A 17578-nucleotide genomic window follows, 5' to 3' on the forward strand; every position below is an offset into this window, starting at 1 on the left:
GCCAGGATAAGCTGTAACAAAACTGTAGGGGAAACAATTTTGATAATGTAACGTAGCAGTGTACCTACTGTTCTTTACACATACTGTACATTAAAAAACAAAATAAACAGAGTTTTCAGAAGAAGTCAACATTTTATTTTGGACTAGTAAATTTGGTTTATTAATATGTAAAAAAATAAATCTACAATAGCAACAGTGCAAACATATCTGGAGTTGCATGGCATACAGAACATACATGAAAACAATTAAATTATTATACAAAGGGCCAACTGTTCCTAAGGGTACTGACTGTGACACACGCACTGAACAACAGGTTAAGGAATAGACTGCAATGTAAATAGGAAGATGAGATACATATTACTGGCTCTGTCCTGTACGGTCTCTCAATTTCAGGAGGTATAGCTGTCATGCCTTGGATCTACAATTAAAACAATATTGAAAATGATCAGATTTTCTATCATATAGAAGATAGGTAGTTTCTGTCCAGTGTGTCCATCAGAAACGTTATTATTTCGTATTTATACTGCGGTAGTGCCTCCACCTCCGTAGCTGTCAAACTCAATCAACCCATCCATATATTCTGGACCAGATTCTCAGCTGGCATAAATCAGCATAACTCCTTTGCAGCCTGTCCATTAAGGGCAACTCCACACAGAAGGGCTGGGGGCAGGGATATTCCAATGTAGGGCTTTCTCAGTCTCTTCTGTTGAAGTTGTTCCACTTCAATTACATACTAATTGGGCCAGAGAAAGAATAAGAGTCTCTCCATGTAGCCCAATGGTTAAAGCACTCACCTGAGAGGCGGCAGATCCCAGTTTAAACCCCTTCTTCTCATTGGGCAGAGGGGGCACTTGTACTGGGCATCTCCCACATCCTAGGTGAGCACCCTAATCACGGGGCTAACGGTGATGAGGGAGGGGCCTCCTTTACGACTACCCCTCCTCCCCCCCGACTGTTTTGTATAGCGCTAGATAGCCTCTGAGCATGCCTACTGGATTGGTCCCTATAGGCAGAAGGATGTCGATCTTTCACTGATTCGTGGATCAAATTGGGGCTCAGGTGGAAGATACTGCCTTGAGTGAGGCAGCTGTGCGCGTGCCCAGAGGCAGAAACTTAGGTATCTTGGAAACTTCCAAAACAAAAAATTTAGGGCACAAAATGAGTTTAGGCACCTACAGAGTTAGGTGGCAGCTGAGTGGGGGCTTTCTAGATTGGCAGTGGTGCTTAAAACTGGGCTTTAGGTGCCTAAGTCCCCTTGGGGCTCTAGCTCAGGTTTCTTCAGGAGCAGCAGCTTTCATGCTGTCCTCACTTGCAGTTTCCTCTGCACATCCCCCTCAAAGAGTGAAATGGAAGGGACTGTTGCACACAATAAAAATGATGGAGTATAATCTTCAGAGAGTCCTCCTTGTCACCTCAATGTCATTGTGATGCAGCTCCCACAACCCCCGTCTGCCCCTGCTTTGACATAAGAGTGGGATGGTGTACACTGTTTGGTTGTGTGTTTCCTGCAGTGGACTCCCCATTAAGATGAGCAACAACTTGAATTAAAAACAAACATGAATATGTTTGAGATAAATAAAGGAGTTCCATGAAAAATGAGACTCCAGCAGCTTAGGACACACGTTTTTTAGCCTTTGGAAATGCAACAGATGGGTTTGTGGCTTGATGGGCTGGTTTTGAAGTTGCTCTCTCCATAGAGTACTGGAAATAAACAGTCACTTAATCTTAATAAACACAACATTTAAAATTAAGACAGACTGAGATGTCAACCCTAAAGAGGGAATAAATATTTTCAATTAACACCCTCAGAATTAAGGTTTTCTTCCTTTCTTGTATCAGATCACTGACCTCTTGGTCATTCAGCCCTCATCAGGATTCAGGAATCTGTTGATTTAGACCTAAATGGCACACAGGATCTGGTCCAAGAGGAAACTATAGCTAAACTGCTCAGTAAAAGGGATCATAATGTAAATTCAACATAGTTGTAGGGAGGATAATGCCAAAAAAACACCCCCAACCCCCACCATAGTAACATTTAACTTTACAAAGGGGAACTATACAAAAATGAGGATGCTTGTTAGACAGAAACCAAAAGGAGCTGTCACAAGGGTGAAATGTCTGCAAGCAGCATGGGGAGTATTTACAAACACCATAATAGAGGCTTACACTAAATGTATACCCCAAATCAGAAAAGACAGTAAGAGGACCAAAAGAATGCCATCATTGCTTAACAGCAGAATAATGGAGATTGTTAGAGGAAAAAAAGGCATCATTTAAAATTTAGGAATCAAATCCTTCTAATAGGGATAATAGGATAGGTGCGCAAATTCTGGAAAGTGAAGAGTAAAAGTAAAATAAGGCAGGCCAAGAAAGAATTTAGGAAGCAACTTGCTAAAGATGCAAAAATTAATAGTAAGAATTTTTGTAAGTATATCAGAAGCGGGAAGCCTGCCAAACAGCAGTGGAGCCCTCTGGATGACCAGGGTGTTAAAGGTGCACTCAAGGAAAACAAGGCCTTTGCAGGGAAGCTAAAAGAATTCTTTCCATCGGTCTACATTGCAGAGGATGTGGAGGAGATATCCACATCAGAGCTACCCTGTTTGAGTGAGAAATCTGAAGTATTGTCCCATATTGATGAGTCACTAGAAGAGGTTTTAGAACAAATTGATAAATTAAACTGTAAGAAGTCACCAGGAGCAGATGGCATTCACCTATGAGTTCTGAAGGAACTCAAATATAAAATTGCAGAACTACTAATTGTAGTATGTAACCTATCGCTGAAATGAGCCTCTGTACCACGTGACTGGAAGGTAGCCAATGTAACACCATTTTTTAAAAAAGGGCTCCATACACAATTCTGGCAATTACTGGCTGATAAGCCTAACTTCAGTACTGGGAAAATTGGTAGAAACTATCGTAAAGAACAGAATGATCAGGCACATAGATAACATGATTTGTGGGAAAGAGTCAACACTGCTTTTGTAAAGGGAAATCATGCTTCACCAATCTATTAGAATTCTTTGAAGGAGTCAATGAGTATGTGGATATGGGTGATCCAGTGGATACAATATAGTTGGATTTTCAGAAATCTTTGACAAGACTCTTGATGAAACTAAGTAGTCATGGAATAACAGGGAAGGTCCTCTCATGGATCAGTATCTGGTTGAAAGATAGGAAACAATGGGTAGGAACAAATGGTCAGTTTTCACAATGGAGAAAGGTAAACAGCAGGCTCCCTCAAGGATCTGTACCAGGACCTGTGCTGTTCAACAAATTATTTAATGATCTGGAAAAGGGAGCAAACAATTAAAAAAAGTTTGTAGATGATACAAAATTATTCAAGACAGTTAAATCCAAAGATGACTATGAAGAGTTACAGGTGAATCTCACAAAACTGGGTGACCAGGCAATAAAAAGCAGATGAAATTCAACACTGATAAGTGCAAAGTAATGCACATTGGCAAACACAATCCTAACTATACATATATAATGATGGGTTTTAAATTAGCTGTTACCACTCAAGAAAGAGATCTTGGCGTCATCATGGATAGTTCTCTGACAACTTCAGCTCAATGAGCAGCAGTGGTCAAAAAGGCTAACAGAACGTTAGGAACTATTAGGCAGGGGATAGAAAATAAGATAGAAAATATCATAATGCAACTATATAAATCCATAGTACACCAACACCTTAAATACTGTGTCCAGTTCTGGTCACTCCATCTCAAAAAGAATATAGTTAGGAAGGATGTGGACAAATTGGAGAACGTCCAAAGGAGAGCAACAAAAATGATTAAAGGGCTAGAAAACATGACCTATGAAGGAAGATTGAAAACACTGGGTTTGTTTAGTCTGGAGAACAGAAGGGTGGAGGTGAGGACATAACAGTTTTCAAGTATGCCTCTACCCTGATATAACGCGACCTGATATAACATGAATTCGGATATAACGTGGTAAAGCAGCGCTCTGCGGGGGGGAGGAAGGCTGCGCGCTCTGGTGGATCAAAGCCACTTCGATATAACGTGGTTTCACCTATAACACGGTAAGATTTTTTGGCTCCCAAGGACAGTGTTATATCGGGGTAGAGGTGTACATTAAAGGTTGTTATAAGGAGGAGGTGAAAAACTGTTCTTAACTTCTGAGGACAGGATAAGAAGCAATGGGTTAAATTGCAATAAGGGAGGTTTAGGTTTGGACATTAGGAAAAACTTAATCTAACTTCCTAACTGTTAGGGCAGTTAAGCAGTGGAACAAATTGCCTATGTAGGTTTCAGAGTAACAGCCGTGTTAGTCTGTATTCGCAAAAAGAAAAGGAGTACTTGTGGCACCTTAGAGACTAACCAATTTATTTGAGCATAAGCTTTCGTGAGCTACAGCTCACACACACATTTATTATGCTCAAATAAATTGGTTAGTCTCTAAGATGCCACAAGTACTCCTTTCCTATGTAGGTTGTGGAGGTTTTTAAGAACTGGTTAGACAAATACCAGTCCGGAATGGTCTAGTTATTACTTAGCCCTGCCTTGAAGTCAGGGGACTGGATTAGATGACATATTGAGATCCCTTCCAGTCTCACACTTCTATGATTCTATGATCAAGGGTATGGAATGGCTCCAAATGAGGAGAAACTAAAAAGATTAGGGCTCTTCATCTTAGAAAATAGATGATTAAGGAGGGATATGATATAAAATCATGAATGGTGTGGAAAAAGTGTACAGAGAAGTGTTATTTACCTTTTCCCACAATACAAAAACCAGGGGTTACCCAATGAAATTAATATGCAGCATGTTTTAATATAAACAAGAGGAAGTATTTTTTCACACACTTCACAATTAACCTGTGGAACTCACTGCCATGCAATGTTGAGATGGCCAAAAGTATAACTGGATTCAAAAAAAGAACTAGAGGTGTTAAATGGCTATTAATCAAGATGGGCATGGCTGCAGCTCCATGCTCGAGGAGACAATAAACCTCTGACTACCAGAAGCCAGGAGAGGAAGAAAGGGATGGATCACTCCAGCTGCCCTGTTCTGTACACTCACCATGAAGTGCAGGTATGGGTTACTGTAGGGGACAAGATACCGGGATAGATGAACCATTGGTCTGACCCAGTATGGAGCTCTTACCTTCATCTTGTTGAAGGATGGCTAACTGCAATACTAGTTATGGAAAAGAAAGAAAGAAAGAAAGAAAGAAAGAAAGAAAGAAAGAAAGAAAGAAAGAAAGAAAGAAAGAAAGAAAGATATCCTGCTCTTAGCTTTAATGGATGTAACTTGGTGAAAAAAGAAACTAATGATAAAAATATAGAGTCAATCACCCTCAGATCCTCCTGAGATCATACTGACTTGGGTCTGTAATGCTGCAAATATTGCTGTCCAATAAGTGAAGAGTAGAGAAAATAGAAAATCCTCCCCATATCTGATATAATTTCCATATATGATTTCCAGCCTCTTCGCTAGAACCCCAAAAAAATAAATAATGAAATTATTTTGGCTGTGCATTTTATGTTTACTATTGTTTTAAGTAAATTAAAGCAGCCAAGCTATTTAACCATGAACAGTGAACATTTTGCGTGTAGTGTCTGTAATTACTTTTAATAGAATTTCAGTAGTATAGCAAATATTAGGATGAAATCAGAACTATTTTACAGATGTCTCATAAAAATCTCTCACACACTATACAATTTCAATGAAGGTATCTCATAGTTCTAGTAATATCATACTATGCGTAGTTAGAGCTGTACTGATAATGAACCATGAATTATTTCAGTTCCATCCCAAAGTCACGCCAATCTGATCAATGTTAGATTCTCTTATAATGTATGAATATGATAACTCTAAGAATTCTAGGGACATTGAAGGCCGGATTCTGCATTATACTCCTGCCCTTTTGAAACTCTCAGGAGGTATAAGGGGGTTGGATTTTAGTGAGCAGAGAATTCCCCTGGAGGATGGAAACTCCCCCAATGGCATAAATCTCCTATGCCAGTTGTCCCCACTCTTACTGGAGTGGGAGATGGAGGGAGCTATTCAGGGCTGGGGCGAGAGCACTGCTTTGCCAATCCACCACTGACAGCCGTGTGCTTACAGATCATATCATCAGTGACACAGAACTGCATCTAGGCTTCTCTAACTCATGCCCATGCTGGGTAAGCACAGAATCAAGCACATAACTGGGTCCATGATGCACTCCCCTCTCATGCTCAGCAGAGCTCACATACAGAGAAGAATTGATGCATGAATCTGTTTATAATGGAGTCAGATATGCAATAGAGCACATTTATTTTTGCAATGTCTCCTCCACTGATGCTACATTGGTGTTCTAATGGTACTTTGTCAATGCAAGTTCAGTAGCCATGCCATTCATTTTTTTCCCAGAGGGAGTGTTAAAATGTCAATAGACATTTAGAGCTGCTGTTAACTCAGTGGAGGATTACTTTTTACTTTACATTTCTAAGTGAATTTAGTGCTCAGGGAGAATCAGAAAGGAACATCCTTGGAGACTGAAATCCTGCAACCGGACACAGAGAAAATATGGCAAACAATGTGAATTTCCCTTCCCTGGCCTACTAACACACCTCATCACTGAGCTAGAAGACCAACTCCTAAGGTGAGAGATGTAGACTCCATAACCTATGGCCCAGAGGTGATGAAAGGCTCCTTATTCTATTACTAATTCCATGTACTGACTAGGGTCCAGATTTTTCAGTCATTTAATATCCTGTCAGTGCTCAAGAAAGGAAAATACAGATAGTATATTCCAACTTTTCCAAACTTTTTCAACTGTTTTTCAACAGCCATGAGAAGTGGGGGGAAAGGCATTTAACCAACTTCATATTCCCCATCAATTCAAGCACAGTAACTCCCATATGCTTCGATCAGAGAGAACCCCATTGTATTCATGGTATTGTTAACGTCTTCAATAGCACTTGGACAGCTAATGCAGGATTAGACTTACCGACCATTCTGCATTGTCAGTCTTTGAGCATCTCACATTCACTGGCAGTCTAAGAACAAGCTCATTGTAGGAGAGACCTGCTGATCTGGACCATTTAAACTTGTTCATCGCATCCATGAAAGAGAGATTTTTATATTGCTTTGGACTCTTGATAATGAAAGGCCATGTCCTGAATAAAAGAAAAATTCCCCACTAAGTTATTAACATTTATAAGCAAAGGTATATACAATACCCTTTTTACAAAAGCAAATTGATTATTAACCTTTTGTGCTATCATTTTTATTTAATTTTTATTTATTTTTATTTAATTTTGAATGTGACTAATACTCAATTTATAGTCAATGGCAGAAAACTACATTAGCACAGAGTTAAGGTTGCTTGCTGGTGTGTCATCCCTCTGCAGAATGTTGAGTTCAGAAAAACTCAAAACTTTTGAAAACCAGGAAACACTCAATTAGGGTTGCCCACACAACCTTAACTCTGCCCTCTTTCAGCAGTGCCCCAGTACAGTACACTGTTAACAAACACACCTTTTACTCTGCCAACCCCCACAGTTGTTGAAATCATAAAATCGTAGAAATGTAGGGATGGAAGGGGCCTCGAGAAGTCATCAAGTCCAGCTCCCTGCACTGAGACAGGACGAAGTAAACCCAGACCATCTCAATTTGGGTCCCCAAAGATCTAGTGGGTGCCATGCACTACACTGGTTAAACTCAACAGATTGAGACCACGTTGTCCTGCATCACATCAACAGTTTTATCTCTAGTTCTAGGCAACAAAAAACACCTAGAAACGTTTTGAAGAACGGCTGTTTTTTTCAGATCTTACATCTCTGTAGTCTGCTAGCTTTGACCCCTAATTTGGGTCATTAATCTTACTCTGCATCCTCCTCAGGCACACCGAAGTTCAAAGGAATCTGACTAAGAATGTGGATTTTAGAGGACCTAAAAAGGTCAACTTTTAAACAGAAGTCATGATACAACCTTAACTATAGTAGTGCTGCCGCACCACTGTATTATGTTACCTGTAGCCATGTGGAAACAGATCCTCAGATAATGTAAATTCTCATAGCTCCATTGACTTCGCTAGAGCTGTGACAGTTTATAGCAGTTGAGGATCTGCCCCATCAGGCTTTGGTAAAGGGAAGGAATTTTTCTCAAGTAAAAAACAAAAAGAAAATCACCACAGGTTCTAGATAAAATATCTAGAAAAAAGGAGAAAACAAATCCAGTGCAAATCTTTCCCCTCTTAATTCCTCAAAAGACAATGGGTCACATTTTCTGCTGCATGGAGCAGACACTTGGCACAGAGGAGAGGATGTGTGCTGTCAGAAAGCTAGTTACAGCTCCCTGATTCTCATCCTATTCCCAGCCTCAGAGGAAGTTAGAGCTGCATGGGGGCTGATCTAACTTGTGCCAAAGGGCCCAAATGAGGACAGTCAGAGCACAGCAGGTTCTAGACACTTTTCCTTCCCTGCTCCTGATACGTTCCAAGAAGACCCCCAGCACACACTCTGCTCCAAGGACTGTGGGAAAGGATGGCGCAGAAGTTTGCTACGCTGGCTCTATGCCCTCTGAGGACTCTTCCATGCCAGGGGGATCCCGCCACAGAAGAGAAGGGCCTGATTCTGTCCTCTGTGCACAGTCTGAGATATGCAAAGGTGATAGAGTGGGATAGAAAATTTGGCCCAGTCAAACTGGATCTTCTGTGACTCTTCTAAGGAAGAGAGAGACAGGGTATAAGGAACTAAGAGGTAGGCATAAGGAAAATCTTTTCTATAACTTTAGCCTTCTTTAAAGGGATACAATCCCTGGTGCTGAGACAGAATGAGGGGAATGGAAAGTCATATATGGTGTATGGTATACTTTTAAACGGAAATCTGAATTTTGTTAGTGGAGAATTGATTGTGATTAAACTTTATTTAACACGGATTTATTAGTTCTTTGGATGAAGGCATGATTTCATGTTTTCTATTTTAATCAGACCTATGCCTTCTACAATAAAGCTATATCCCATTTGTTATTAATACTGTACTGCCTCCTCTGCCATACTCGCACCACACTGCCATAGATGGAAGGTCATGATTCTGCTCTCACTCCTCTTTTACAACAGTGTAACAGCTGATTTCACTTGAACTCCTCCTGATTTACACACATTAGGGACAAAGAGTTCTAATCTGAGCCATCAGAGGCTTGATTCTGATCTCAGTTTCACTGGTGTAAATCACGAGTAACTTAACCAAGTCAGTGGAGTTATACTAGTGTAATACTGGTTGAAGTGAGATCAGCATCAGGCCACATACTCTTAGGCTGGTAATGCTTAATGCAATAAGAACTGTAGATTAGGTTATGAATACTAGGAGCGTTAATAATCTCTTCTTTTAATGACTGTTCCATCTCAGGCAGAGAGTCTGCCTACTTACTTTATTCAAAACATCTTTCTTTCCTCAGGCCAAATGCGCATTTTCTTGTTAAGAACAGTGATTATGAATGAACACTCAAGATAACACTTCATTTATTAGAATATTTTGTTCAGGAGATCAGAAAGCTGGTTGTGCTAGCACTAAATTAGAAAATGTGTTTGTTTAGCTGTCAAGGAAGATTGTGAATACTGACAGCATGAGAGCAGCAGCTGGTATTGTATTGTGAGGTTCTTCTTATTCCTGTGCATCTGACAGAGTTTAGAACTGGGATCAGTAATTTTGTACATCAAAGCTCTCTGGAATAATAGTCTTAAAAGCCTTTGTGAGCGTTTACTGGATACTTTATATATAGTGAGATCACAAATTTTAAAATGTAAAGTTAATAGGACACTATTGGGTTATTAATCATATTTTAAAATCCTTACCTGTATCTTAGGTTATTGAAACTATTTTTTAATAATGGAAATTTACTTTTCACCATTTCATTATTTATTTTTCTGTAGTTCACTCAACTTGAGCAGTGTAACTAGACTGGACCATTCTCCCTTTTGGTTTATAATCACTTTCAATTTCTGACCTTCAATTTTGCTTTTCAGATTTACAACACCACAAGGAACACTTAAATGTTAAAAAAACCTGTTTATTAATTTTTAAAAAATCTATTCATAGTAATTCTAGGAACCTTCCTTCCCTCTTCTTTTAATTACCAAAACCTAAAAGTTGTGTTGTGCTGGAAAACATATAACTTTAATTTCTGGAAGCCCAATTCTACCTTACTCCTAGAGAACAATGCTTTATCTTGCAAGTTGTCCCATTGAAATCAAAAGCTGTAGGAGTCAGGTCCAATGGGATTTTTAAAAATAGCTATTTTTATTTCAGTTTAAAAGTAATGTAGAAGTTTAGTCATGATGATGAATGGCTGTTTATAGAGAATTTCTTCCCAACACTAACAATATGCAGTGAAACTTTTTTGTTTTCTCTGATACAATCATAGTGAAGCGGGTAAGGGCCTTGCCATTTTAATGGCCAAACCACAATACATCATTTAACCTTACAAGTGCCACACCCACTGCAAATTCATGGGACAGGTGGTTTACTCCCCCCCCCCCTCCCCCACATATTCCAGCTGAATTTTCCACGGAATGTCAGGATGTTTGACAGAGGTCCTTAGTTGCTAAAAGGGCGACATTTTTCGGAGGGTGTGCTGAATATTTGTAGAGCACCAAAGTGGTTAGAACTGACAATAAAACAAGGTTACCCCTTTTGACCTGAGCAGGTAGCCAATATTTAGGGCCTTGCAGGTTGTTTCTGTTAGGAGGAGAGACAGATTTCAGTTCACGCCAGGTATTTCTTTGGTTCAGTCCTTGTTTATTTACACAGAATATATGCAGAGGCCTGTTTCCCTGAACACAGGAGGAATCAAACATCAGGAAAACAGTTCCTTTGCTCACCGTTACAAGCCTCTTTTAGCCAACACTTTACCCAAAAAGCGTTCTCTCTAGCAGGGCCATCCCTAGCTATTCTGGGGCCCTACGCAGCCCCCCCCGCGGGGGAGGGGGAGTGTGGGGCCCCAGGCCTCTGTGGGTGGGAGTAGGGGGGGCAGGCCTGCAGTGGGCGGGGCTGGCTTGGGAGGCATGGGGGAACCACCCCCCAGCATTCACCAGCAGCGCGGCTGGGGCCAGGTGGCTGCACTTCCCGCCACCAGTCAGTGCATCCTCTGCCCTTCTGCAGAGCTCAGGGGAGTGGAGGCAGGGCTGGGGTGGAGCAGGGGCAGGAAGAGGTGGGGCGGGGCGGAGGTCCTGGAAAAGAGCTGGAGCAGGGGCTGGAGCAGCACGCAGCTGCACAGGGCACCCCCTATGCAGCTGCATACTTTGCGTATGGGTAAGGACACGGCCCTGCTTTCTAGGCTTTGTCTCAGGGCTATATTCCCAGTATTTGTTCTTGCTTTCTCCTCGGCTGTCTGCTGTTTCTCTGCTCGCTTCTCTGGTGTTTCTGCTGCTTCTCACCCCACACAGTTCTAATCAAATCAATCCTCCGTCCCTGCATTTGTTATCAGACACCCAGGAAACTCCTTGCGCTGCATGGTTCAGCCACTGCCCAGATTTGCATGCGGTCTAGATCTTGGGTGATGATTTTCCATTGTTTCAAATGCCACTAAACAAAGGGGCATTTAGATGTTCCCTTATTTAGCCTGAATTGAAGGCATTTACTACTTCCAGCAGCTTCAATGTGGTGGTGGTGTACATAACAGTACAACAGTAACAAATTGTGGCTTAGGGGAAACGTTATTGGCAACTTGACAAAAAATAACCTTTTCTTTCCTTTTTTCTTTTTTTTTTTTTAATCTCTATTTTTTTCCTACAAACATTTTTGCTTTGCAACACTAAGTGTGCATTTTGGTAAATCAAGGCACAGTTTATGCAGCACACACCCAAGCAAGTTTCATTTCAGAAATGGTTTGAAGAGGAACAATGTACACCAGCAACAAAAGGCAAGATTCTTGGAAGCAATATTTTGTCTTACATCACTTGATTTGTCTCCTCCTTTTGCTCCTAAACTTCCTAATCCCTGAGTGGGCTGTTCTAGAGACAGTGCCACTTGGCGGTTTCTCTCAAGAGGCACTTTCTCTACTATGATAAAAAAAATATTGCTTTTTTTGTTTCTACCTCTCCTGTTTGCTGTTTTGTTTCATTCTCTTCCTGCTGTCTTTGATCTCTTTTCCTCTACCCTTTTCATTACTACTTCCCCTGCACTTCCTCTTACTACTTGCTACCGTCCTGCCCTCCTGAGCCTCTACCTTCTCTCCACATCTCTTTCCATCTCCATTTTATCCCCTGCTATGCACCACTCTCCTGTTCTATCACCTTTCTACCTTATTATCTTTTCCATCATCATCCTTTCTTGCCATTATTTTCAAATTGTTCTTAGCTTTTGGATGTAGCAGCAGTTCTAGGTCCTGATTCTCCTCTCTGTCAATGTAACTCAACTGACTTCAGTTTAACTTGACTTCTGATTTAATCCGAGGACAATCAGGTCCCCAATGCCTTACACTAGGGCCCCTAAACACTGTGAAAATGACCTTTGTTTTAATGGTTGTCAGCAAAAGGAGACCCTCAACCCCTTCTCAGCTAGTGTTGAAAACATTTTACCTGCTAGTGTTAACTGACCTTACCATTGAATTAAGTGTAACGTGGTTCCATTAGGCTTTTTGTAACGACACTGAAAATGACTGTGTTCTGTCTACACTACCCGACAAACCTTTTTCAATACCAGTGGAGGAGGTGCCTAATGACTGACAAGCATGGTCAGCAATGTGTCATTTTTTCTACTCTAAACATACCTTAGAAGAAGTGCAACAATCATGAGACATCAGATGCTGGAAACACGTAGTAACATTTCTTGTGTTTAGTTCAAGTAGTGCCAGTGATACGAGATGAGACAACACACTGTGTTATTACAAGGGGTTAAAAAAAATCATATGCGTGTGCAATAATCCCACAGACCAAAATGAATTAATGAATGACTACAAGGTGCACACCCTGTTAGATTTCCCCTACTTACCTGACTGGTCTATATATTTCCTTCACTCCAATAAACTGGAGTTGCTCCATTATGTCTGGAATACTTGCACATCGGGTAAGATTGATTCTCGGGTAGTACAGTAGGTAAGACAGGCACATTTCGTTTCTGGTGCTCAGACCCCCCTGAAGATGAAGACGTTTTAGCAATGGAAGTTTATGATTTCTCAGAAAAAGACAGTGATGATAATTAATATGTTAGCTAGTGAACCGTCATGAGAAAAGAAATAATGGACCAATATGGCAAGGTTACTCTGCATATTCAGTTATCAAGGAACAAAAGTCAGTAGTCCCTTTGTAACAAAATACATTAAAGGTCCACTCATTGCTCTGATCAGGTATAAAAATAAATGGCAGCAAAAGCAGCTATCAGTATGTTACTGACAGTGAAGTCAGAATAACCTTCCTGCTATTTTACACCTTTGTAGTCTTTCATGAACTCTTGTTTTGACACTATTTTCCAAAGTGAGATGGAAGTGAGGTAGGGTAAATTCACACTGGAGTGCAGTGAACCCTGCTGCACCAGGAAGAAGCAGTTGGCAATGGGGATGATTCAAGTGCAGCTGTGGGTATTTTATATTAACACCCGTCCATTAGTTGCTTTTCCCATTGTCGACCACTTTTAACTCACTGATAATATAAATCACACTTGTTATACTCAACCACTGAATGCCAAGTCAGTGGAACTACCCTTATAGCATCGCATTTGCTTCCTTTTCCTTCCCATACTATTTCTGTGACCAGAAAATCAAGAGAAGTAATCAAGAGGTTGAAATAGAGAGTGCATACTGCCTGAGTACAGGAAGCAAAATGGAAGGGGTTGAAATCCATCAATATCAGTGAGGGTTACCAGATAATATATCATGAATCAGTAGCAAAGAAGATTGGAGTAGGAATAATGGTAGCAGAAATATTACAGGAGAAGGTACCTAGACATTCTAAAGAAGAGTGACCCGCTAATGAAAGTTAGAATAGCAGTAAGCAGAGAACAAATATTTAATGTTATATGTGGATATGTACCACAGGTTGGTTGTACAATTCCGAGAAGGAGGAATTCCAGGTAGCACTAGATTAAGTGAAGTACCACAAGCTGAGTACTTGATTACTGGAGCGGATCTCAATGAACATGTGTGAGAACGCAGTGATGGCAACAACAGTTGTCTTGGAGGATGAGGCTTTGGAACAAGAACTGAAGTTGGAGAGGATATCTTAAAGATAGCCAGAGCCTGTGGTCTGATTGTTGCCAATACAGGCGCCAACTTTCCAATGTGATTGGGGGTGCTCAACACCCAGCTCTGCCCCAGGTCCCACACTGACTCTACCCCTTCCCCCAAGTCCCCATCCCTGCTCCGCCTCTTCCTGCCCCCATCCCACTTCTTCCAGCCCCTCCCACGAGTGCACCACATCCTCGCTCCTCCCGTCTCCCCCCCTCCCCGCCCACAGAGTCTCCTGCATGCTGCAAAACAGCTGATTGTGGTGGGTGGGAGGCACAGAGAGGGAGGGAGAGGCGCTGATTGGCGGAGCCCACTGGCAGGAGGGAGGTGCTGGGGGATGGGAAGGGGGGCTGATAGAGGGGCTGCCAGTGGGTGCTCAGCACCTACCATTTTTTCCCCATGGGTGCTCCAGCCCTGGAGCAACCATGGAGTCAGCACCTATGGTTGTCAATATATACTTCGTAAAGAGGAAGGGGCACTTAATTACATACAAGCGTGGTCCCAGCAGGTCCCAGATTGATTACTTCCTGACAAGAAGAAGGGATTTAAACAAACATGAGAGACTGTAAAGTAATCCTGGGAGAGCAAATTGAGGAGCAACATAGACTGTGTGTAATGGACCTCTGGGTGAAAAGACTAGTGGGGGACAAAATATGAGTTGAGGAACAAAGGATAAACTGATGGAGGCTTATGGATAGGAAAGTTAGTCTGAGATTTAAGGATGAGTTTCCACGGAGGCTGGACAATGACCAAACCTACTGCGATGATACCAATAAGGTTGGGGGGGAAATATCCAAACATATCACAGAAAGTGCACAAGCTGTTTGTGGCCAAACAAAAAGAGGGAAATTTTACGGCAAGGAGACGTGGTGGTGGTCCAGTGATGTGCAGGAGGCACCAAAGAAAAAGAAAAGGCTTAAGCAATGGCAGAAAGTCAGAATGGAACAAAGTTATGAGTGATACAAGAAAACAGTAAAAAGAATGGTTGCAGAAGCTAAGCATCAAGCATTTAAAGCCTTAGATGCAAGGCAGAGGACTTCTAACAAAGGAAGGGGAAAAGGAATATACAGATTAGCCAAGACTAGGCAAAGAAACATAGAAGACTTGGGAGCTGTAGAAGTGTGTCAAAGATGAAAATGGAAAAGTACTGGTGGAAGGCAGTGAAATCATTAGGAGTTGGCAGCAGTTTTATGAGAAACTACTCAATGAAGAGAATGTGAAGAAACTGTTGGGGACAGTATGCGCAAACAACCTCACAAGACCTCTCATCACGGTGGAGATGCAGACAGCACTAAAGATGATGAAATGTAGGGATCAGACTGTGTACCAACAGAGGCATTTAAAGTATTAGGCCAGAAGAAGTAGTGATGATGATGAATTTTTTCAACTTAATTCTCAGTATTAGAAAAATTGCCCAATGCGTGGAAGAAGAGCACATCAGTCTCTGTCTTCAAGCATAAAGGAGATGGGCAAGAATGTAGTAATTACAGCCCCATGAAGTTAATGAGTCACATGATGAAATGGATGGAAGGAATTACCGAGAAAAGAGTTTGGGAGGAGCTCGAGCTCATATAAGTGACAACCAATTTGGGTTTATGCCAGGAAGGCCAGCCATGGATGCAGTGTTTGCAACTCAAATATTGCAGAAGAACAGGGAGAAATGCAAAGAATTGCACTTAGTGTTTGTGGATTTAGAGAAGGGTTAGGACAGAGTGCCTAAAGAATTGTGATGCTGGTGCCTACAGTCACACAGTCTGCTACAGATATATTTTCAGACGATCATGGACATGGATGAGGGTAGCACAATGGTAGTGGGAAGCAGCTGTGGCTACAGTGAGGGTAAGTCTACATCAAGGATCAGCCTTAAGCCCTTTCTTCTTTGTGTCTGTAAAAGACACCCTGGGGTTGGGCACAGTGGTGCTCCTGTAATCCCTGCTACTTGGGAGGCTGAGGCTGGTGGATCCCTAAGGGGTTCTGGGTTGCGGTGCGCTATGCCGATCAGGTGTCCGGTGCCACTGACAGCCTGGCCAGCGGATGACTGAAGGACTGGCTAGAACAACATGAATGACACCTTGTGATTGGTGCTCTCTGTGAGGCTGATGGACCAATGGACACCAACAGACTATTTCTGCTAAACAAGGTGGCAGCTCCCTGACATCCCCAGTCTTTTACCCATACGTACAATCTCCACAGGACTCTGCCAGCCCTTACTTTGCCTTGCAGCTTAACACTTGGTGTATTCCAGTCCCTGAGCTCCTCTGAAGTGTACCCCACTAGTGTCCAGCCCCCGTCACTAAACACTCACAGTAATTACCAGGTCTGCTATTCTCGAGGAAACAGTACACACACAGCTTCATTGATAAGGTCCTTTATACTACCAAAGCATGGAGATATAAATATAGTGAAACAATCGTAAGTTTATCATTAAAGATTAAGGTGTAAGAGATAGTGAGTATTAATAATGGAAACAGAAATGATTATATAAAACAAAACATGCTTCTTAGAGGCTAAACTTATCTGTAACAGGTTAAATTCCTTGTCTAAAGCAGTTTCCTTCCAATATTTCCAACAGGTCAACTTGGGATCCCATTTTCATAAATATAATTGTGCTGCCCAGCTAATTCCTTAAGTGCAGGATGACAGGGTATTATCCCTGTCCCCAGCTTATAGTGCAAGTAAACCTTTTAAGTGCACCCCCAAACAAGTCTTTTCCCCCTACTGTTCTCTTCTTCTTGTTAAATCTGCATTTAGCTCAGGTTGGTGATTGTGAACAAAACAATGCTCAATTTACATTTTAACAGACAGACTGATTTCCTGACAGACCAGAGATGTTTATCAGTTTCTCACGTCTGCAGGGGAATATCAACTTGATACAAAATATAAGGACATATTCAGTATATAGACATAACTTTTTAAATATGATCCACAATTATATTAATGGCCAGCATGATCCTGGCTTTCATTTAAGATCCTACATGACACTCTATGGACAGATACTATGACAGCAATAGGTGTAGTGAGTTTGTCAACCTTGATAGGAGTTGCTGACAGGGAACAGGGAACCCTTTGCCAGATGGAACCAAAGGGCCTCTGTCTCTCATCTTGATGTGGGAGACTAGAGGAGAGGCTCCATGGAGCATGCTTTTCACCAATAACATTATATTGCATCATTAAGATTGTCAGGGTCCCCTCCCCACTCTGAACTCTAGGGTACAGATGTGGGGACCCGCATGAAAGACCCCCTAAGCTTATGTCTACCAGTTTAGGGTAAAACTTCCCCAAGGCACAAACTCTTTGCCCTTGGAGGGTATGCTGCCACCACCAAGTGATTTAACAAAGAATCCGGGAAAGGACCACTTGGAGTTCCTATTCCCCCAAAATATCCCCCAAGGCCCTTACACCTCCTTTCC

At 41.6% G+C, this 17578-nt stretch overlaps 1 protein-coding gene across 1 annotated transcript in view; it reads right to left on the reverse strand.

Moving 5' to 3' along the window:
- Nucleotides 1–253: 253 nt before the first annotated feature.
- The window catches only part of MOXD1 (monooxygenase DBH like 1), an 85189-nt gene continuing 67864 nt past the window's right edge, over nt 254–17578 (reverse strand). The window contains exons 10-12 of the mRNA XM_077811745.1: nt 12938–13080; nt 6955–7123; nt 254–418 (exon numbers count right to left, since the gene is read on the reverse strand). Coding sequence (XP_077667871.1) covers nt 254–418; nt 6955–7123; nt 12938–13080 — 477 coding nt within the window. The remainder of the gene's footprint in view (nt 419–6954; nt 7124–12937; nt 13081–17578) is intronic.

Source organism: Eretmochelys imbricata, chromosome 3 (genome assembly GCF_965152235.1).
Source record: "Eretmochelys imbricata isolate rEreImb1 chromosome 3, rEreImb1.hap1, whole genome shotgun sequence".
NCBI lineage: Eukaryota > Metazoa > Chordata > Testudines > Cheloniidae > Eretmochelys > Eretmochelys imbricata.